This window comes from Haematobia irritans, chromosome 4, assembly GCF_050003625.1.
Source record: "Haematobia irritans isolate KBUSLIRL chromosome 4, ASM5000362v1, whole genome shotgun sequence".
Taxonomy (NCBI): Eukaryota; Metazoa; Arthropoda; class Insecta; order Diptera; family Muscidae; genus Haematobia; species Haematobia irritans.
In genome coordinates, this window is record NC_134400.1 from 138016133 (window position 1) to 138039962 (window position 23830).

Genomic DNA, 23830 nt, shown 5'->3' on the forward strand with positions numbered 1-23830 from the left:
TGTCACATGCTCACGAACATTGAGAGTGTAAACAAATCTAATAATTATATTCAGCTTAATTCTCTTGAAGAAACATCCTAACGTCCCAGAAAACACCTCTAAACAATTCAAAATGACAGGCATCAACAAGCCATGAGCTACTCTCTTCCTAATCACAAACGGAACAAATTCCACATTGTACATATCATTCCCAAAATTCACAGATACATTCCCATGATTAGTGAACCTTAGTTTTGTCAGTATTAATAGAAAGACCATATACATAAAATTCTTGACGTATCGCCAATAACACTTTGCAGGACATCAGGGAAATCGGACTGACTTTTAAACAGAAGTTGTATATCATCAGCAAAAGCAAATGGTAAACAATTCGGACTAGCTACTAAATCAAATAGATCATTAATGAACACAATGAATAAAAGCGGCCCAAGCACAGACCACTAACTACACGCAAATCACTATTTTGAATGATTTTAGGGCCGAAAAAGTGAATTTATATCTTATACGGTTTTTGAGAAATTCCAAAAAAAAAAAACTTTGAACTTATACGGATTTTAGTAAAGTTTTTGACCGAGTGAATCATAAGCTGTTGTTGTATAAGCTGGATAGTATTGGATTGACCAGTACACTTTTGGCTTGGATTTCGTCGTATCTTGAGTGTCGTACACAAATTGTGTCTTTTGGTGGCTCCTATTCGAGGTGCTTTGATGTCCCACCAGGTGTGCCTCAGGGTAGTCATTTGGGGCCTTTCTTATTTTTGTTATTTATAAACGACTTACCTCAGTCCGTAGTTAACTCTAGGATTTTGATGTACGAGTATGCTGATGTTAAGTTATTCTCCTCGTTCGATAATTCTGGTCGGGTGCATTTATTACACGATGATTTGGATAGCTTTGGTGATTGGTGTAGAGTAAATCTAATGGATTTGAACTTTAAGAAATGCAAGTTTATGCGTTTCTTCAGGTCTAGGTCTATGCAGGTCACGTTATTGGAGGAGCTTGATTCTTTTGTTGATCTTGGCATTGTTATGGATCGTAGGCTTAATTTTAATGATCATATTAATTCGATGGTGAGTAAGGCATATGGGGTTCTAGGATTCATAAAGCGTTGGGCGAAGGAGTTTTCGGACACTTATGTTACCATGTTTTTGCTGCCCTTGTTAGACCCATTCTAGAGTATGGTTCCATCGTGTGGGATCCTCAGTATGATGTTTACATTGATAAGATAGAATCGGTTCAGAAGCAGTTCGCTCTGAGACATCTTCATTGGAACAGTGATTTTGTTCTTCCTCCTTATACTTCTAGATTGAGGCTGATTCATTTGCCTACTCTTAGGAGCCGACGGACGATATTGAGCTCCACGATGATATATAGGCTAGTTTGTGGGGATATTCCATGCTCTGAATTAATATCTAGGATTAGGATAAATGTTCCTTTAAGGGCATCTTGGAATTACCAGTTTATTTTCATTGATTTTCAACGTTCGAATTATACTTCTGTGGAGCCTATTCGTAGGATGTGCATTAATTTTAATTCAATCTACGAGAGCAGTTCGGAAACTTCTTAGCCTAGCACAAAAAGCGCGGTATAGACAGCAAAAAGTTAAATGTTTTGGAAACTTTCATCTCTGTTATGAACACATGCTAAATTTTGTTTCGATCTGGCAACTCCCTCATATAGAAACAGGTGTTCAAAAAAGATGATCCGCAATTTGTATACCCTGCTCCACACTGTGGAAGTTAGTGCATATGTTTGCAACACCCAGAAGGAGACGAGATAGACACATGGTGTCTTTGGCACAAATGCTCAGGGTGGGCTCTTGAGTCGATATAGCGATGTCCGTCTGTCCGTGAACACAGACAGTTTTAGTCCAATCTACTTCAAATTTGGCACAAGTATGTGTTTTGGCTCAGAATAGATCCCTATTGATTTTGGAAGAAATCGGTTCAGATTTAGATATAGCTCCCATATATATATTTCGCCCGATATGGACTTATATGGCCCCAGAAGCCATAGTTTTACGCTAATTTGCTTAAAATTTTGAACAAGAAGAACAATTAGTTATATAGTCAAGTGTGCCAAATTTTATTTAAATCGGTTCAGATTTAGATATAGCTCCCATATATATCTTTCGCCCGATATGGACTAATACGGTCCCAGAAGCCAGAGTTTTACCCCAATTTGGTTGAAGTTTTGCACAGGGAGTAGAATTAGCATTGTAGCTATGCGTGCCAAATTTGGTTGAAATCGGTTCAGATTAAAATATAGCTCCCATATATAGCTTTCACCCGATTTACACTCATATGACCACAGAGGCCAATTTTTTGCTCCGATTTAGTTGGAATTTTGCACAGAGAGTAGAATTAGCATTGTAGCTATGCGTGCCAAATTTGGTTGAAATCGGTTCAGATTTAGATATAGCTCCAATATATAGCTTTCGGCCGATTTACACTCATATTACCACAGGGGCCAATTTTTTGCTCCGATTTAGTTGAAATTTTGCACAGGGAGTAAAATTAGCATTGCAGCTATGCGTGCCAAATTTGGTTGAAATCGGTTCAGATTTAGATATAGCTCCAATATATAGCTTTCGGCCGATTTCCACTCATATGACCACAGAGGCCAATATTTTGCTCCGATTTAGTTGAAATTTTGCACAGGGAGTAGAATTAGCATTGTAGCTATGCGTGCAAAATTTGGTTGAAATCGGTTCAAATTTAGATATAGCTCCCATATATATGTTCTTCTGATTTCGACAAAAATGGTCAAAATACCAACATTTTCCTTGTAAAATCGCCACTGCTTAGTCGAAAAGTTGTAAAAATGACTCTAATTTTCCTAAGCTTCTAATACATATATATCGAGCGATAAATCATAAATAAACTTTTGCGAAGTTTCCTTAAAATTACTTCAGATGTAAACGTTTCCCATATTTTTATACCCTGCGCCACACTGTGGAACAGGGTATTATAAGTTAGTGCATATGTTTGCAACACCCAGAAAGAGACGAGATAGACACATGGTGTCTTTGACAAAAATGCTTAGGGTGGGCTCCTGAGTCGATATAGCCATGTCCGTCTGTCCGTCTGTCCGTGAACACATTTTTGTAACCAACGGATTAGGTAGTAATTTAAGCCCAATCGACTTCGAATTTGGCACAAGTATGTGTTTTGGGTCAATGTAGAACCCTATTGATTTTGGAAGAAATCGGTTCAGATTTAGATATAGCTCCTATATATATCTTTCGCCCGATATGCACTTATACGGCCCTAGAAGCCTGAGTATTACCCCAATTTGGTTGAAATTTTGCACTAGGAGTACAATTGGTAGTATAGTCAAATGTGTAAAATTTTATTGAAATCGGTTCAGCTTTAGATATAGCTCCCATATATATCTTTCGCCCGATATGGACTAATACGGTCCCAGAAGCCAGAGTTTTACTCCAATTTGGTTGACATTTTGCACAGGGAGTAGAATTAGCATTGTAGTTATGCGTGCCAAATTTGGTTGAAATCGGTTCAGATTTAGATATAGCTCCCATATATAGTTTTCACCCGATTTACACTCATATGACCACAGAGGCCAATTTTTAACTCCGATTCAGTTGAAATTTTGTGGTAACGAAAATTTAGATCTACGGAGTGGTGCAGGGTATAATATAGTCGGCCCCGCCCGACTTTAGACTTTCCTTACTTGTTTTTACTAACATTGTGTTCCTCCCTAGTGCATTAGTCGACTTCAATTTTGAGTCTATAGGTTTTGTAGAAGTCTATCAAATTCTGTCCAGATCGAGTGATATTTAAATGTATGTATTTGGGACAAACCTTTATATATATCCCCCAACACATTTGACGGATGTGATATGGTATCGAAAATTTAAATCTACAAAGTGGTGCAGGGTATAATTTAGTCGGCACCGCCCGACTTTAGACTTTCCGTACTTGTTTTACAATGGAAAAATTAGAAGTGCGTGCTGTCATTAAATATTTATACATAAAAAGGTTTATCGGGACAAGAAATTCATAATGATATGGTGAATGTGTTAGGTGAAAGTGCTCCTTCATATGCAACATTAAAAAATTGTGTTGCTGAATTTAAACGTGGTCGTACAAGCATTGAATATGAACCACGTAGTGGACGTCCAAAAACAGCAACAACAACAGAAATTGTAGCCAAAGTGCATGATATGGTATTAAATGATCGACGAATAAAAGTGCGTGAAATTGCTAATATCATGGGCATCTCAAATGATCGAGTCCATTTAATTTTGCATGAATAACTACAGATGAAAAAGCTTTCTGCAAGATGGGTGCCGCATTTGTTAACAGTCGATCAAAAACCCATAAGAATGTCAAAATTTTATTTCTATAGAAAATTTTGTCAATTTTTTTTTTGCTATAGAAAATTTTGTCAAAATTTTATTTCTATGGAAAATCTTGTCAAAATTTAGTTCTATAGATAATTTTGTCAACATTTTATTTCTAAAGAAAATTTTGTCAAAAGTTTATTTCTATAGAAAATTGAAAATTTGGTCAAAATTTTATTTCTATAGAAAATTTTGTCAAAATTTTATTTCTATTGACAATTTAGATCCCCATCTGTTTCCATTTGGACAAAGTGGTTACATCTCTCGGGGAGCAGTGCCTTCATTATTTTATAGGTCATATATTGGGACTCCCAAACATATTTTACAATAATCGTTTTTACCATCGGATAGGGGACAGAAAATATATATTTCATATACAAATCCCCATTTTTTGCCACTCGGCCACAGTGGGCTCATTTCACTCTGTTTCATATATGCTATTTTAAAAGGTTTTTACATCAATCGAAAGCAATGGTTTCAGTGTTTCTTTGGTTAAATTTTGCTTTGTCTATCTCATCCCGTTTGGCCAATTTATGTCCATTTCTATGGAGGATTATATCGCAATTTTTTTGTTTTTGGTATTCATATATAACTCATTTTTTCACATATAGGTGGAAGTGAAGCGAATATTCCTATACGGATTTATTTAATCTCACATTTTTTAAGGGTGTAGAAAATTGTGGTCGAATATAGATGTAATCTGGTTCACATATAAATATGTATACACGCAAAAAAATAAAACGTTTGGAAAACGTGTACCCAAAACGTTTTTCTTTTGTTAAGAGTGTTCGAAAATTTTAAACTTTTATCACCAAAAAAATCGTTTGTTACAAAATTTTTATTTTTTCAATTAAAAAAAAAAATATTTTTGGACCAACAGCACAGTCAATTTTCATAGTAAAAATTTAATATAGTAGTATGTAATGTTGAACATCTTTTCGGAATCTTTGGAACATATACGTAAAAAAAAACAAAAAAAAACCTTTTGGTATTCGCTCGAAGCAGGAATCGAACTCACGACTATGCAAAGCGGGCATGCTAACCATTGCGCCACGGTGGCTCCCATTATTGGCCTTACTGGCTTACTTATTGTCTTAAAACTAAAATAAAATACATAAATAAATTGTTTATACCATAGTTTCTATTAAACCCCAATTTATGCATTTTTTCAGATCAATTTATTTATAAAACCACGACCTGTTGTCTATTTTTTGATGACAACAAGAACTAATAACTTGTAAAACAATGCGCACGGCATAGACACTAATCAAGAGAATTTTAAACAAGACTATTATTCATTTGAACTAACTTGTCGAGAAAGGATACTGTTTTGCAGCGTAACTTACAATATCCGATCCATTGGAGTCAGAGAAAATTTTTAAAAACTTGGCCAACGTAAAGTACTGGGACATAAGCCTCAATATGAAATACACAACAAACACTGAAAACCAAAATGTATCAAATGTCAGTCAACACAGTCATAGCCACAATAGCATTAGCAATAATAATGCGATAGTAGTCACGTCATTGACGTCGACAACAAATACGACGACGAATGGTGGTAGCACCACTGCCACCGGGAATGCATTGTTTTGCGAGCAAGTGAACACAGTGACCAATTTCTTTGAGAAATGGAACGATTGTGAACGCACTGTTGTCATGTATGCTCTATTGAAGCGACTACGTTATCCCAGTTTAAAATTCCTTCAATATTCCATTGACAACACCTTGACACAGAATATGGGTTCCTCATCCAATCTAAGCACCGTTGTCATTGATGTGAATGCAAATAATCCATCGTATTTGCAAAACTTGTTGAATGCCTACAAAACTTTTCATTTGGGTGATTTGGTCGACACATTGTCCTCATCATCGTCTGACAAAGATTCCATGCCATCGTGCTATGGTTCGGATTTTCAACTAACACATTGTGATGAAAGGAAATTGTATGGCAAGAAAGAGGATATACTACACGAGGTATTGAATATGTTACCTCTCTTGAAGCCGGGAAATGATGAAGCCAAAATGATCTATTTGTCATTGATACCATTGGCAGTCAAGGATACAATACGACAAATTGTACCCACTGAATTAGTTCAACAGATATTTTCGTATATGCTAATACATTCGGCCGTATCAAGTGAAGATCGAAGGTAAGTTGAAAGCCTTTCATATATTCGATAAGAATAAACGATTAACAAATTTTTTGTTTGTCTCTTTCTTTATAAGGTCCCTAAATGGGTGGCTACGCCATTTGGAGGAACATTTACAATCTTCTAACAATTGCGCATCTTTTAATATGGGCTTAGCTCCACCACACATTCAAAACTCTAATTTTATTTCCAATCAGAGTAGTCTCATGGGTAGTTTGTTATTAGAAAATCCAACAATGACTACGTCGGGCTCATCGGCTACTTCATCGTCCTCATCAGCATTATCGATTTCATCGACGGCATCTAATGCTTCGGTAGCTTCATCCTTTGGTAATTTGACACAGAATTGTAATTCGACTACAATCGCGTCTCAATCGATAATGGGATCACGCAATACAGACTGGCAGACAATACAACCTCCTAGCAGGCAGCAGCAATTGCAACAGCAGCAACAACAACAAACGAAACAAACATCGTCCATAACTTCTGACTGGTCATCTTTGGTAAAATCAAACAACAATAATAATAACAACAATACTGGCCCAATCAACAATTCAGCTGGTAATAGCGTTGCCAATGTTGGTGTGGTGGTTAACGTCGGTAATAGTGGCGTTGTTGGAAATATAACTGATCAACTCTGTGATAATTTGAATGGCATAACACTCAATGAATTAGCATCTAGTCAAAATAGTTTAGGACTCAATCTTGGAACAAGCATAGTCGACTCCCTTGGTGGTGGTGTGGTCGATACAAATAATTGCGCATCGCTGGTTAATGGTTTAGCAGCTGCGGCCGCTTCGGCCACCGCCGCCTCTTCTTCATCGGTTGCAACAACACCCAGTCTGTTTGGCCCGCAAACAAATCCAATTATTAATATAATTAATAATAACAATAATTGTAGTAGTCAATTGAATGGTATCGAAGATCATGACACTTCATTCTCTAAGAATGGTACTGAAATTTTAGACTTCGATCCCAATGTAAATACGATGAACAATTGTGACAGTTGCAGTAATAGTAGCAGTAATCTTGGCCAACTACCGGTAAGTATAACAATGAGAACATGGTTAAACTTTATATAGAGAGATAGATGCTTCGTTGATTTTTGAGTTTGTTTGTCTCAACAAGCTCTTTATGAATACTGATAAGACTCAATTAATGAGATTTAGGCCCCGTTTCAATAATGTTTTTAATATTCATATTAATGGAAGGGAGATAACGGAAGTTGCCATAGTTAGATACTTAGGTTTATACTTACAGGGAAACCTCTTGTGTACCTGAAATCTAAAATATCACCAGCTATTGGTTTACTGTATAAATTCCAATACAAGTTCGATAGAAAAACTAAATTGTTAATTTACCAGTCCTGGATACAAATTCATTATTGTTACTTGCCAATAGTATATGGATAACAAGTATATAAAGCCATAGGTTCGGCCGGGCCGAATCTTAAATACCCACCACCATGAATCAAATATTATAGTTTCCTGTGAAAATTTCAGGGGGATTTGATGACAAGCAGATCGGTTCAACCAGTACAATTCCCGAAGATAAATTCAAAGATTTTCCTATGAAGACCAGATCAGATTCTGGATTTATAAGAACCACATTTGTTTGAGTTTTAGAAGAACCATAAACATCGTGTGCAAGTGTGCAAGAAAGCGATGAAATAACGCCTTGATTTAAAATCTAACATCTGTAGATTTTTACCCCCATTTTTTAAATGATTACTAGAAGTAAAATCTGGAAACTATAATTCAGTTTCAAGAAATTTTCATTATCAGTGCACATGGACCGATATTCACCATTTTCGGCACACCTCTTTAAATGTGTTCCTCAAAATACTTCTAGATTTAAAATTTCATGTAAAGCCCAAGAAGTAAAATCGGGAGATCGGTCTATTTGGACGATAAACCAAAACATGGACCAATTTCGGCTCTCATATTTAAGGTCCTAAAATACCTCTAGATTTCTCATTTCAGGCAAATTAGATAAAAACTACGGATTCTAGAAGCCTAAAAAATAAATCATTTCTTGCACACCTATTTATATTCAAAAACCTCCAGATTTTCGATTTCAGGCAAAGTGGACAACAATTACGGTTTCTAGAAGCCCAAAAGTAATATCGGGAGATCGGTCTATCTGATGGCTATATCAAAACATGGACCTATACTAACCATGTTCGGCATACCTTTTTATGGTCCTAAAATACCTCTAGATTTCCAATTTGTGGCAAGTTGGATAAAAACTACGGTTTCTATAAGCCCAAGAATAAAATCTGGAGATCGGTCTATATGGAGGCTATATAAAAACATGGTCCGATACTCATCATTTTCAGGACACCTCTTTAGGGTTTTAAAATACCTCTAGATTTCTAATTTAAGGCAAATTGGATAAAAACTACTGATTTTAGACGCCCAAGAAGTTAAAACTGGAGATCGGTCTATAGGGGGCTATACCAAAACATGGACCGATACTCACCATTTTCGGCACACCTCTTTATTGTTCTAAAATACCTCTAGATTTCCAATTTCAGGCAAATTCGATAAAAACTACGGATTCTATAAGCCCAAGACCCCATATCGGGAGATCGGTCTATATGGGGGATATACCAAAACCTGGACCGATACTCACCATTTTAGCACACCTCTTTATGGTCCTAAAATACCTCTAGATTTCAAATTTCAACCAAATTGGATAATAACTACGGATTCTAGAAGCCCAAGAAGTAAAATCGGGAAATCGGTCTATATGGGGGCTATACCTAAACATCACCTGATAGTCACCATTTTTGGCACACCTGTTTATGGTGCTAAAATACCTCTAGATTTCCAATTTCAGGCGAATTGGATAGAAACTACCGATTCTAGAAGCCCTAGAAATATAATCGGGAGTTGGGTCTATATGGGGGCTATACCAAAACATGGACCGATGCTCACCATTTTTGGCACACCTCTTTGTGGTTCTAAAATACCTCTAGATTTCCAATTTCAGGCCAATTGGATAGAAACTAAGGTTTCTATAAGCCCAAGACCCCAAATCGGGAGGTCGGTTTATATGGGGACTATATCAAAACTTGGACCGATATAGCCCATCTTCGAACTTGACCTGCCTGCAGACAAAAGACGAGTTTGTGCGATATTTCAGCACGATTGCTTTATTATTGAAGACTGTAGCGTGATTACAACAGACAGACAGCCAGACAGACAGCCAGACAGACAGACGGACAGACGGACATGGTTATATGGTCTTAGAATTTCGCCCTGATCAAGAATATATATACTTTATATAGTCGGAAATCGATATTTCGATGTGATACAAACAGAATGACAAACTTATTATACCCCTGTCACCATTCTATTGTGGTGGGTATAAAAAACACTACTCAACTAAAATCTCTTCAAAGGCTTCAGAACAAAGCTCTTAAAGTTGTGGCGACTTTGAGCGTAACCCATTCCACTTTGAATTTACAGTTATGTGAAAAATAACGGGGACATTGCCTTCCCACATTTAGATAACATTGAAAACCGAACAAAAAATAGAAAATTCTTTCTTGTTTAAACTATTTATTTTTTCTTAAAAGGTAGAGATAAAATTAGAGACAAAAATTTTGTTACTATTGTACGAGTAATGTCATTATAAATGACATGATTTACGTGTGAAAAAAGGACGCTTCATAAAAGTTTAAACCTATTACCAAATTAAATAAAACTTTATAGATATTTATACTGAATATTGCTCCATAAAGCCGTAGTGTTACATTAGTACTTATTTGCGGATCCTTTGTTATTCAGAACAGTAGAACATCTTCTAGGCACTGAATCGACCAAGTTTTGCCAAAAATATAGCGATAATTCGTTCCACGCATCCTGTATTAGATTCCAGAGCTCATCGCAAATTAGCTTCGTTGCACAAATTTTTCTATTGGGTTCAATTCTGAGGACTGTACCGCTCATTCTAACACATTGATTTTATTGTCCTAGAACCTTGCTGTATGTTTTGTGTACCTTGCTGTATGTTTTGTGTACCTTGCTGTATGTTTTGTCTTATTATCCTCCTGGAAGATCCATTTGAGTGGCATCTTTTTTTCGGCCTACGGCAGCATTGTATTTTGCAAAATATCTGTGCTATCAGCTGATTTCATTATATTCTGTATACGATATAAAGGACCCACACCATAATACGAGAATGACTCCTATACCATGGTACTGCCACCAGCGTTTTGGACCATCTTCAAAGCATATTTGGGATTGAATACTTGATGGATACACACAAAAAAAAATTTCTGATTCAATCACGAAATTAATTGATCCAATTAATTTTTAATTGAAATGCCTTCAATCACAGAAATGATAGTATCAATTATCCAATCCAATTAATTTTTAATTGAAATGCCTTCAATCACAGAAATGATAGTATCAATTAAACAATTAATTGAAGGTCAATTAAAAAGTTAATTGATCCAATTAAAAAAATAATTGATACTATTATTTTTGTGATTGATTTTTGTTTCAATTAAAAAATTTGTTGAATCAATTAAATTTTTAATTGAATATTTTTTAAAAATCAATTAAAATTTTAATTGGAAAAATTTTCGTGAAATTTTTTTGTGTGTAGGTCTTCTTACATGCTGGACACTTCTATCACAAGAAAACAAGTTTACTTTTGTTTCATTGGGCCACAGAATATTACGCCATCTTTGCTTAGGCCTATAGATTTGATTTTTAGAAAACTTTAATCCTTGTTTAATATTCTTTTTGGATAACAATGACACTTTTCATGCACTAAATCCATTTCCTATATGTGTTTCCCGAATAGATGATGCATCAACGTCAATATTCAAATCATTTCTTAGTTGGTTAGATGCGATACGAGGGCAGTTCGGAAACTTCTTAGCCTAGCACAAAAAGCGCGGTATAAACAGAAAACAGTTAAGTGTTTTGGAAACTTCCATCTCTGTTATGAACACATGTTAAATTTTGTTTCGATCTGGCAACTCCTTCATATAGAAACAGGTGTTCAAAAAAGACGCATCCGCAATTTTTTTACAATGGAAAAATTAGAAATGCTGTCATTAAATATTTACATAAAAAAGGCTTATCGGGACAAGAAATTCATAATGATATGGTGAATGTGTTAGGTGAAAGTGCTCCTTCATACGCAACATTAAAAAATTGGGTTGCTGAATTTAAACGTGGTCGTACAAGTATTGAAGTTGAACCACATAGTGGACAGAAATTGTAGCCAAAGTGCATGATATGGTATTAAATGATCGACGAATAAAAGTGCGTGAAATTGCTAATATCATGGGCATCTCAAATGATCCAGTCCATTTAATTTTGCATGAAAAAACTACAGTGGAAAAAGCTTTCTGCAATATGGGTGCCGCATTTGTTAACAGTCAATCAAAAACGCATGAGAATGAACATTTCTCAAGCTTGTTTGGATCGCTTTAGGCGAAATAAAATTGATTTTAAGCGTCGTTTCATAACTGTTGATGAGACATGGATCCACCAAACAATGGACTGAAGCTGGAGGAAGTGCCCCAAAGAAGGCAAAAACAATTCAATCGGCTGGTAACGTTATGGCAACGGTTTTTTGGGACTTCAAAGGTATTTTATTGATTGACTATCTGCAAAAGGGTAAAACAATAAATTCAGAGTACTATTGCAACCTTTTGGATCAATTAAATGTACAAATTCGAGAAAAACGTCCTGGCTTACAACACAAAAAAAATAATTTTTCATCAAGACAACACACCAGCGCATAAGAGTGTTTTAACAATGGCTAAAATCAACGAATTAAAGTACGAGTTGTTTGACCACCCACCTTATTCTCCTGATTTAGCTCCCAGTGACTTTTACTTATTCCCAAATCTAAAAAAAAAATCCTTGCTGGCAAGCGTTTTACCTCAAATGAAGATGCAATTACAGTTTTAAACCACTACTTAGAAGACCTTGAGGAAAACTATTTTAATCAAGGGATAGAATTGCTAGAAGTGTTGGACTAATTGTATTGAAGTTTCAGGAGATTATATTGAAAAATAAAAATATTTTTGAAAAACTAACTATTCTCTTTCATTGATATGCTAAGAAGTTTCCGAACCGCCCTCGTAAAGTCAGCAGAGAACTGGACTGGATGACGCCGACGCAAACTGTATGATATTTGAGAGAAGCGCTGACAAAAATTGCATGATATTAGAGACATTTTCCTCATGACTGCCACCTACTGACGCAGTTTCACTTCACACTTTCGTTCTCTTGTATTTTCATTCTCTCTGATACATAATTTATAGAACAGTTCTACGAGTTTTTGAAAAGGGCTGCTCATTTCATTGGCACTTGTGAGCGGAGCTGTCATGTCGGCCGCTCTTTTTAAAAAGTGCCGAGCTTCATGTGTGCTCCGGCACTCAAATAAAAAAGTTTAGCTCATTTTTGAGCAAAATTCAAACACTGCTTCAAACTATTGAACATTTTACCAAACCATCAGGGGAAGAAATTTAGCCTATAAAATTAGGATTTTTTGTTTGGAGTCAAAAACTTGAATATTGTGTCACTCAGTTATATATGTAAATCAATGTTAAGTTTGTCTATACCAGACTTTCATTTAAAACTTTTGAAAATTGCATATAAGTGCATTTTCGCGCTTTGAAGACCTTTAGGAAGATCGTAGATTTAGAAAGCAAATAGTTAGGAACCCTAAGTTGATTCTGATTATACCATAAATCACGCCCACTTTGAGTATTAACAATTCAATTACACTTCAATTCGGAAAAAAACTATGTCCTTCGTTTATTGACAAGGGCAATAAATGTCTAGTAGATCATTTATAAAAAAAAAACAAGTGAGTAACGTAGAAAGTCGGGCGGGGCCGACTATATCATACCCTAAACCACCCCTACTGAATTAGTAAACATAAGCATTTGTGGGGTATCATTGGTATAGGTTTTGGAGAACATAAAAGGGGGGTACATGTTTATGGGTGTCTTGTCACAATCTGAGAAGAAATGTCTAATATTAGGAGCTATAGTTAATTTTGCACCAAAAGAGTTAGTTTGCCACTAATATTGAGTCCATTATTAAGAAAGAGGAAATCGGTCAATTAGTTGTGGGTAATAAATCCAAATTTCTGCAAATAGGGCAATAGATTTATGTAAGAGCTACATGTAAGTCTAAATACGATCAGCTAGTACATCAAAATTTTAAATTTGGATAACATAGGTTAATAAATAAAAGTATTATGGCCAAATATGACAAAATCGAGCGATGCATACATATGGGACCTATATCTAAATCTGAACCAATTTGTATAATATTTTGCAGGTATGATTGATACCACAGAAGGTCATTTTGTGTAAAATTTGAGCACGATCAGTTAACAAATGAGGCGCGTATGGTCAAAAATAAGGTTATTGGGGGCAAATTTTTCAAAATCGGGCGATACATATATATGGGAGCTATATCTAAATTTGAACCGATTTCGATGAAATTTTGCACATACAGTTAGTGCTATAGAAGATTACATTTAGCCAACCTTGGTTACGATCGTTTGATAAATAAGGGTTTTACGGCCAAATTTGGCAAAATCGGGCGATACATATATATGGGAGCTATATCTAAATCTAAACCGATTTCGATTAAATTGCGCACATACAGTTAGAGGTATAGAAGATTATATTTAGCCAACTTTGAGCACTATCGGTTGATAAATAAGGGTTTTACGGCCAAATTTGGCAAAATCGGGCGATACATATATATGGGAGCTATATCTAAATCTGAACCGATTTCGATTATTTTTGGCACATATTGTCAGCACCATAAAAGATTAGAGTAAACCAAGTTTGAGTAAGATCGCTTAATAAATAAGGCTTTTATGGCCAAATTTGGGAAAATCGGGCGATACATATATATGAGAGCTATATCTAAATCTGAACCGATTTCGATGAAATTTTGCAGACTTAAAGGGTGATGAAAAATTTTACTATGTGCAAAATTTGATGACGATCGGCTTGTAAAAAAGCGCAACGTAATACCATTTGTCGAAATCGGGCGATACATATATATGGGAGCTATATCTAAATTTGATCCGATTTCTTCCAAATTCAATAGCGTTCGTCCTTGTGCCCAAAAAACACCCTGTACCAAATTTGATCCAAATCGGTTAATAATTGCGACCGGAATCCTGTGAATAACAAATACATGGACTGACGGACGGACGGACACCAAGCGCTAGATCGACTCAGGAGGTGATTCTAAGTCGATCGGTATATATTTTATGGGGTCTAAAATCAATATTTCTGGTAGGCACATTTTTTGGCCGATCAAACTTATTATACCCTGACCACTATGTGGTTTAGGGTATAAATATAAATCTCAAGGTCATACAAAGCAGTTTTTCAAATCGTACTTGTATTTTATTCTAATAAATTTATATGCTTTATTGTTCACATTTCAGCCTCAAATGGGTTATGCCTCAATTCTAATGAGCAACTGTGGAGATCAGTTAGATATAAATCGTTGGAGTTTGGATAGCAAATTTGCAGCATTAAAAACACGACGTTCAAACAGTCTTACCACTCAAACTATATCCTCTTCAGCTTCGTCATCAAACTCATCTGTTATAACTGTTAATGATAATTGCTCCAATTCTACAGAAAATTTGGCACAATTTGCCAATAAACCACGTAGTTTTTCGCTATCAATAGAACATCATCGGGGTTCATTGACCAACAGTGGATCAGATACTCGTCTGGATGATTTCAAACCAAACTACATTAAATTTCAAACGAGAAATGTTGGCATGTCCAGCATTGGATTGTGGCTAAAATCATTACGTTTACACAAATACATTGAACTCTTTAAAAATATGACGTATGAAGATATGTTGCAGATAAGTGAGGAATATTTACAGAGCTTAGGTGTAACCAAAGGTGCTTCCCACAAGTTGGCATTGTGCATTGAAAAACTAAAGGAACGTTCTAATCATTTGGCCAAAATGGAACACGAACTATTGAATGGTCAGCTCAAGCTGCAGGCAGCCGTAGAAGAGTTGGCTAATATTGTACTAACGCCTATGAAGCCAATAGAATTGGTCGCAGCTGGTGATGACAATGTGGCTTTAATGTTTTTAAAAATAGTCGATTTAGGTAAGTATAAATTGAACATTTTACGAGAAGACTCAATTTAATAACTACCCAGAAAAAAAATTGTCGCCAAAAAGTAGTGAATATGTTCTTTTTGGATCCGGAAGTGGTGCAAAATTGACGCAGAAGCGATGAATTTAACATGGGCTTGTCATAAGACGAATGTCCACCATTTCAACAGCTGTTGCACTGAATTTGCATCACTTCTTAAGGTGTGATGCGAATCCAGTGTTTTAGATGTGAATTAAGAAATTTTGTGATATTTTGACGAATAAATAATTTTTAAAACTTTTTATGATTTCTAATGTATTATAACGCTTTTCTGTAGCGTTTGACATCAAATATTTTCAAAAATTCGAAAGTTTTCTAGAAAGGATTTCTCATTTTTTCGGCAAAATTGAAATAATTTGCACTATTTCATTAATTATTAATCTGTTTTTAACCTATTTGAAATAATAAAATTTTAAATTTCCCATTAAAATTATGAACAAAGCGAGTTATAACAAGTAAGGAAAGTCTAAAGTCGGGCGGGGCCGACTATATTATACCCTGCACCACTTTGTAGATCTAAATTTTCGATACCATATCACATCCGTCAACTGTGTTGGGTGCTATATATAAAGGTTTGTCCCAAATACATACCTTTAAATATCACTCGATTTGGACATTTGATAGACTTTTACAAAATCTATAGACTCAAAATTTAAGTTGGCTAATGCACTAGGGTGGAACACAATTTTAGTAAAAAACAAGTAAGGAAAGTCTAAAGTCGGGCGGTGCCGACTATATTATACCCTGCACCACTTTGTAGATCTAAATTTTCGATACCATATCACATCCGTCAAATGTGTTGGGGGCTATATATAAAGGTTTGTCCCAAATACATACATTTAAATATCACTCGATCTGGAAGAATTTGATAGACTTCTACAAAATCTATAGATTCAAAATTTAAGTCGGCTAATGCACTAGGGTGGAACACAATGTTAGTAAAAAATATGGGAAACGTTTAAATCTGAAGCAATTTTAAGGAAACTTCGAAAAAGTTTATTTATGATTTATCACTCGATATATATGTATTAGAAGTTTGGGAAAATTAGAGCCATTTTTACAACTTTTCGACTAAGCAGTGGCGATTTTACAAGGAAAATTGCGGTATTTTGACCATTTTTGTCGAAAGCAGAAAAACATATATATGGGAGCTATATCTAAATCTGAACCGATTTCAACCAAATTTATGGCTCATAGCAACAATGCCAATTCTACTCCCTGTGCAAAATTTCAACTAAATCGGAGTTAAAAATTGGCCTCTGTGGTCATATGAGTGTAAATCGGCCGAAAGCTATATATTGGTGCTATATCTAAATCTGAACCGATTTCAACCAAATGTGGCACGCATAGCTACAATGCTAATTCTACTCCCTGTGCAAAATTTCAACTAAATCGGAGCAAAAAATTAGCCTCTGTGGTCATATGAGTATAAATCGGGCGAAAGATATATATGGGAGCTATATCTAAATCTGAACCGATTTCAATCAAATTTGGCACACATGACTATACTACTAATTGTACTCCTAGTCCAAAATTTCAACCAAATTGGGCCAAAACTCTGGCTTCTGGGGCCATATAAGTCCATATCGGGCGAAATATATATATGGGAGCTATATCTAAATCTGAACCGATTTCTTCCAAAATCAATAGGTATCTATTCTGAGCCAAAACACATACTTGTGCCAAATTTGAAGTCGATTGGACTAAAACTGCGACCTAGACTTTGATTACAAAAATGTGTTCACGGACAGACGGACATCGCTATATCGAGTCATGAGCCCACCCTGAGCATTTTTGCCAAAGACACCATGTGTCTATCTCGTCTCCTTCTGGGTGTTGCAAACATATGCACTAACTTATAATACCCTGTTCCACAGTGTGGAGCAGGGTATAAATATGGGAAACATTTAAATCTGAAGCAATCTTAAGGAAACTTCGCAAAAGTTTATTTATGATTTATCGCTCGATATATATATATTAGAAGTTTAAGAAAATTAGAGTCATTTTTTCAACTATTCGACTAAGCAGTGGCGATTTTACAAGGAAATTTTTGACCATTTTTGTCGAAATCAGAAAAACATATATATGGGAGCTATATCTATTCAACTAAATCGGAGCAAAAAAATAACCTCTGTGGTCATATGAGTGTAAATCGGGCGAAAGCTATATATGGGAGCTATATCTAAATCTGAACCGATTTGGATGATATTTTGCAAGTTTTTCGAGACTCATAAAATATTGGGATGTTCGGAATTTGAGGAAGATCGGTTGATATACACGCCAATTATGACCAGATCGGTGAAAAATATATATGGCAGCTATATCTAAATCTGAACCGATTTTTTCCAAAATCAATAGGGATCGTCTTTGAGCCGAAACAGGACACCATACCAAATTTTAGGACAATCGGACTAAAACTGCGAGCTGTACTTTGCACACAAAAATACATCAACAGACAGACAGACGGACAGACAGACAGACAGACGGACATCGCTAAATCGACTCAGAATTTCATTCTAAGACGATCGGTATACTAAACGATGGGTCTCTGACTTTTCCTTCTTGGCGTTACATACAAATGCACAAACTTATTATACCCTGTACCACAGTAGTGGTGAAGGGTATAAAAAATTGACTCAAATGAACTTCCTGTGCAGTTAAAATAAAGAACATCGTTGGGTGGACATTTTTGGAAGTGCTTTTAAAGTTGTGCCTTTTGAAGAACTTCCAAATTTTTTTGCTGGGTAACAGTAAGAACATCATTTTGTGATAAATATCGTTGTGTTTATATATAAAGAATATTTCAACTTTAACAACTTGTTGAAAAAGTTTTTTATTTCCATTTTTATGTTAGCATGATATAAATGCAGACTTTAATCAGATGAATTCAGCAATGTATGTAAAAATAGAATTCGATTTGTTGTTGCATTAGTGTAGTAACAAACGAAATCAAAAAATAAGATTAAGGTATTGAAGTTATACGAAAAGATGATGCATAGTGGTGGTGAAAACATGGTTCAATTTGGGAAGAATAATTCTCGTATCAAATTTTCATAAGAAATTAACATAAAAGACCCAAATTGAATCATCTCATCCGGTCAGATCTTATTAAAGACTATGGCAATGTGTATTAGCCAACACTGAAACATAATTATTGTCAGGCTTGTGAGCTTCGTATCCAGCATTTTCTTTTCAGTAACTTAATAGTATCAATTTCCTTAATCTTCTTGTCCAATAAGCTCGAATAAATATTGTAGTAATACATACCAATCTTCAGAACAAAGCTTTTTGAGCCTCTTGAGGCCTCAATTTTAATCTGATTTTTTCACATGTGAAGTCCTCTAACTCCCACGAAACGATATTGGTTGAATTTGGTCGGTTGAGTTTTCGGCCCATAATTTCTTCGTCTTTTTATGACTTCGCGCAAACGACGCTCGATTATCTTCGATTATCGAAGAGATATATCAACAAAACCTTGATCTACTTCTACTTGCTTTGATGTGTTTTTTCGGCATCGGCTCACCTTTGGCACGATGTTCTGCCGATTGATCATGTGGGTCCAGGTCGTAAGCGTATATCCAAGTCGGGTCGCCAGTGATAATACGTTTCATGTCATCTTGGTAATCGGAATGCAAAGTTTGAGATTTTGTTCGAGTGCTTTTACATGCGATCATGACTTTACTTTTCTTAAGCCCAAATAATCTTTTAAAAATGTCTTCATCGATCACTCTAATTTTCAAACAATATCAAAAGATCTCTTTGATTTTATTAACATGTAAATCATGAGTTGATCTTGATGGAGGTCGTGGTTCGTCCCCAAACCGAGGAAATTTCATTCCGCATGCACTCATTATAAAAATCGCTGAATAAACTTTTTGTACTTCAGGCACTAATAATTACTTTGATTTGACATTTGGCAGAGATGTTACAGACATTCATCACAACGTAGAAAAAATTACGACGAATAGATTCCGCATCTTAGAAGTCATAGTCATTTTTTGTCCACAGTAGTATATGGACAGAAGTTCAGACAGACAGCGTCAGTTAGACTAACGAATTGATTCTTAGTCAATTAGTATAATTAGTATATTACGTTGCCTAAAACCAATATTTCCAGTAAGCTCACTGGCAGACCTAGATTATTGTTATTATATGCTGACCACCTGATCCCGCCCTGTATGACCCTGACGCACAAAAAATAAAGCTTGAAATATATACATATATTTGTTGGTTATTCATTAATATTTGTTTATTACAGTTTGTACAATTGCACAAAAGGATCCGTACGCAGTTGTTGATGACGACAACATAAGTGTTATTTTGTGGATTTTGGATCGTTCCATACACAACGAGGCTTTTGTTAATCACGTAAATCAATTGAAGGAATTAAAATTCAAATTATCCAAATTGAAAATGTCGCTCACTCCCAAAATGCATCATGCCAAAAACGGCAGCAATGGCAATTTGAATAAACCCAGGTGAGATAATAAACATGTAAAATCTTTTTCATAGCAAAATATAAAATTACGTTATTTTTACGGTACGGTCACATGGGGCAAATATTTGACTGAAATCAATAAAGAATCCGTTGCCATATTCAAACCAGCAAACATGTTTAACTCATATTGCATACATTACATCACGATAAGAACATCTTCCGAAAACGATATTTTAAAAGTGCTCCTGGAAAAAAAGTTTGGCACTCGTTTTGGGCAAATATTTGCCTAATATGACCATACCCTTAGACTTGTATTTGATTTGTAATGGTTCACAAACATTTGGTAATACGAACACGGTTGTAACAGTTGGTAGAATTCTACCAAAAATGGTAATTTTTTTCTGTTTGGTAGATTGGTAGAATTGTTGGCGTTTTGGTAGATTTTTCAAAATATTCTGATCCGACGAAGATACCTCAATTACTCTTCTATTCAATTTATATTTGGCGAATTTCAATACAGAGAAACAGTATTATACAGACTATTCCTTTTTTCCACTGCAGTTTACGTAGTATTCATATGAAGATTTTTGGAATATAAGCAGCATTTCCGAAATGTTTCATGAGGATGATTCTGATCTAAATATTTATGCACATCATATTCATAATAATTTACTGACAATTTATCGAAGAAAATTATATGGTAACTGTAGGTTTATAGCTTACGTTAACTTTTTTTTTTGTTAAATTTCGTGTTAGGCTATCAAAGAACATTGCAATACCACATAGCAACTGCTCTTTTTTGGTGGAAGTTGTTGTTATCCATTTTTGGACCAAACTAAATTCTAAAATTCTACATATTTTTTCCTATACCACTAAATTTTCATCAATCTCAGATTTTTTTATATTTGGTAGAATTTTCACAAAATCTTCCTCGATTATTTTTTAATCGTGTGACTAATTTAACTCACCACCCAATGGCAATTTACTATGTCGTAAACGGCTACTATCACAATTTTCAAAATTTTATTTCTATAGAAAATGTTGTCAAAATTATATTTCTATAGAAAATCTGATCAAAATTTTATTTCTATAGAAAATTTTGTCAAAATTTTATTTCTATAGAAAATTTTTTAAAAATTGTATTTCTATAGAAAATTTTGTCAAAATTGTATTTCTATAGAAAATTTTGTCAAAATTTTATTTCTATAGAAAATTTTGTCAAAATTTTATTTCTATAGAAAATTTTGTCAAAATTTTATTTCTATAGAAAATTTTGTCAAAATTTTATTTCTATAGAAAATTTTGTCAAAATTTTATTTCTATAGAAAATTTTGTCAAAATTTTATTTCTATAGAAAATTTTGTCAAAATTTTGTTTCTATAGAAAATTTTGTCAAAATTTTATTTCTATAGAAAATTTTTTCAAAATTGTATTTCTATAGAAAATCTTGTCAAAATTTTATTTCTATAGAAAATTTTGTCAAAATTTTATTTCTATAGAATTTTTTTTTTTTAAATTTTATTTCTATAGAAAATTTTTTCAATATTTTATTTCTATAGAAAATTTTGTCAAAATTTTATTTCTATAGAAAATTTTGTCAAAATATTATTTCTATAGAAAATTTTGTCAAAATTTTATTTCTATAGAAAATTTTGTCAAAATTTTATTTCTATAGAAAATTTTGTCCAATTGTATTTCTATAGAAAATTTTGTCCAATTGTATTTCTATAGAAAATTTTGTCAACATTTTATTTCTATAGAAAATTTTGTCAAAATTTTATTTCTATAGAAAATTTTGTCAAAATTTTATTTCTATAGAAAATTTTTTCAAAATTGTATTTCTATAGAAAATCTTGTCAAAATTTTATTTCTATAGAAAATCTTGGCAAAATTTTATTTCTATAGAAAATTTTGTCAAAATTTTATTTCTATAGAAAATTTTTTCAAAATTGTATTTCTATAGAAAATCTTGGCAAAATTTTATTTCTATAGAAAATCTTGGCAAAATTTTATTTCTATAGAAAATCTTGGCAAAATTTTATTTCTATAGAAAATTTTGTCAAAATTTTATTTCTATAGAAAATTTTGTCAAAATTTTATTTCTTTAGAAAATTTTGTCAAAATTTTATTTCTATAGAAAATTTTGTCAAAATTGTATTTCTATAGAAAATTTTGTCAAAATTTTATTTCTATAGAAAATTTTGTCAAAATTTTATTTCTATAGAAAATTTTGTCAAAATTTTATTTCTATAGAAAATTTTGTCCAATTGTATTTCTATAGAAAATTTTGTCAAAATTTTACTTCTATAGAAAATTTTGTCAAAATTTTATTTCTATAGAACATTTTTTCAAAATTGTATTTCTATAGAAAATCTTGTCAAAATTTTATTTCTATAGAAAATCTTGGCAAAATTTTATTTGTATAGAAAAGTTTGTCAAAATTTTATTTCTATAGAAAATCTTGGCAAAATTTTATTTGTATAGCAAAGTTTGCCAAAATTTTATTTCTATAGAAAATTTTGTCAAAATTTTATTTCTATAGAAAATTTTGTCAAAATTTTATTTCTATAGAAAATTTTGTCAAAATTTTATTTCTATAGAAAATTTTGTCAAAATTTTATTTCTATAGAAAATTTTGTCAAAATTTTATTTCTATAGAAAATTTTGTCAAAATTTTATTTCTATAGAAAATTTTGTCAAAATTTTATTTCTATAGAAAATTTTGTCAAAATTGTATTTCTATAGAAAATTTTGTCAAAATTGTATATCTATAGAAAATTTTGTCAAAATTTTATTTCTATAGAAAATTTTGTCAAAATTTTATTTCTATAGAAAATTTTGTCCAAATTGTATTTCTGTAAAAAATGTCCAAATTCAAAATTTTATTTCTTTTTTCATTCGTTTTGTTTTGTTATTGTTGGTTTCTTTCTTTAATCATTGTTGTTGTTTTTGATTTCAGCTTAAAACCATACATTGAATAAACTACAAGTGTAGCTTAACCAACAGAGGAAAATAATGTTTGTCAAAATTATTCGGACAAAGCCCTATAGACTGCAAGATGGACTGATTTTAGTTCTATAAAAAATTTTGTCCAAATTTTATTTCTATAGAAAATTTTGACAAAATGTTATTTCTATAGAAAATCTTGTCAAAATGTTATTTCTATAGAAAATTTTGTCAAAATTTTATTTCTATATAATATACTAATATTAATTGACGTAAAACGAAATCCATTATTTTTTCCAATAGATGGTGTTATTTATCTGTTCTCACATTGTAGAAGTTGTATCGCTTTCCGCCAGATGGCGTGTAAAAAATATTTCTTATTATAGAATCAATCAACCGTACCATCAGAAAAACTGTTGAATTTGAATTCAAAATGTCATCTTTATAACGCCGAAAGGACATATGCAACACAAGATACAGATAAATAACACCAACTTTTAGAGAGAAATGTTCGAGCGTAGAATTCTTTTATTGTTTATAGCTTAAGTAAGCAATTCTACTTTTTATAAAGTAATTCAGTCTAATATTAATACGATATAGTAAATATTTTTTAAACTAAATTCAAAATGCCGTAGTAGAGGCATTTCTTTGGCATTCTTTCCTTGCGTAAATAAAGGCCACCACCATGGTTGAAACGCTAGACTTTTACTTTTGCTGCAATATATATATATAACA

The 23830-nt window shown here is 33.4% G+C and overlaps 1 protein-coding gene across 4 annotated transcripts in view; it reads left to right on the forward strand.

The window, feature by feature from the left end:
- smg (sterile alpha motif domain containing protein 4 smaug) overlaps positions 1-23830 on the forward strand; it is a 73836-nt gene that overhangs the window by 24200 nt on the left and 25806 nt on the right. For all 4 annotated transcript variants that reach the window (XR_012722206.1, XR_012722207.1, XM_075308090.1 and 1 more), the window contains 4 exons: positions 5538-6518; positions 6595-7561; positions 14973-15663; positions 19970-20189. Coding sequence is in view for 2 of the 4 variants with exons in the window: in XM_075308090.1 (XP_075164205.1) it covers positions 5788-6518; positions 6595-7561; positions 14973-15663; positions 19970-20189 (2609 nt within the window). In the remaining 2 variants the exon portion in view is untranslated. The remainder of the gene's footprint in view (positions 1-5537; positions 6519-6594; positions 7562-14972; positions 15664-19969; positions 20190-23830) is intronic.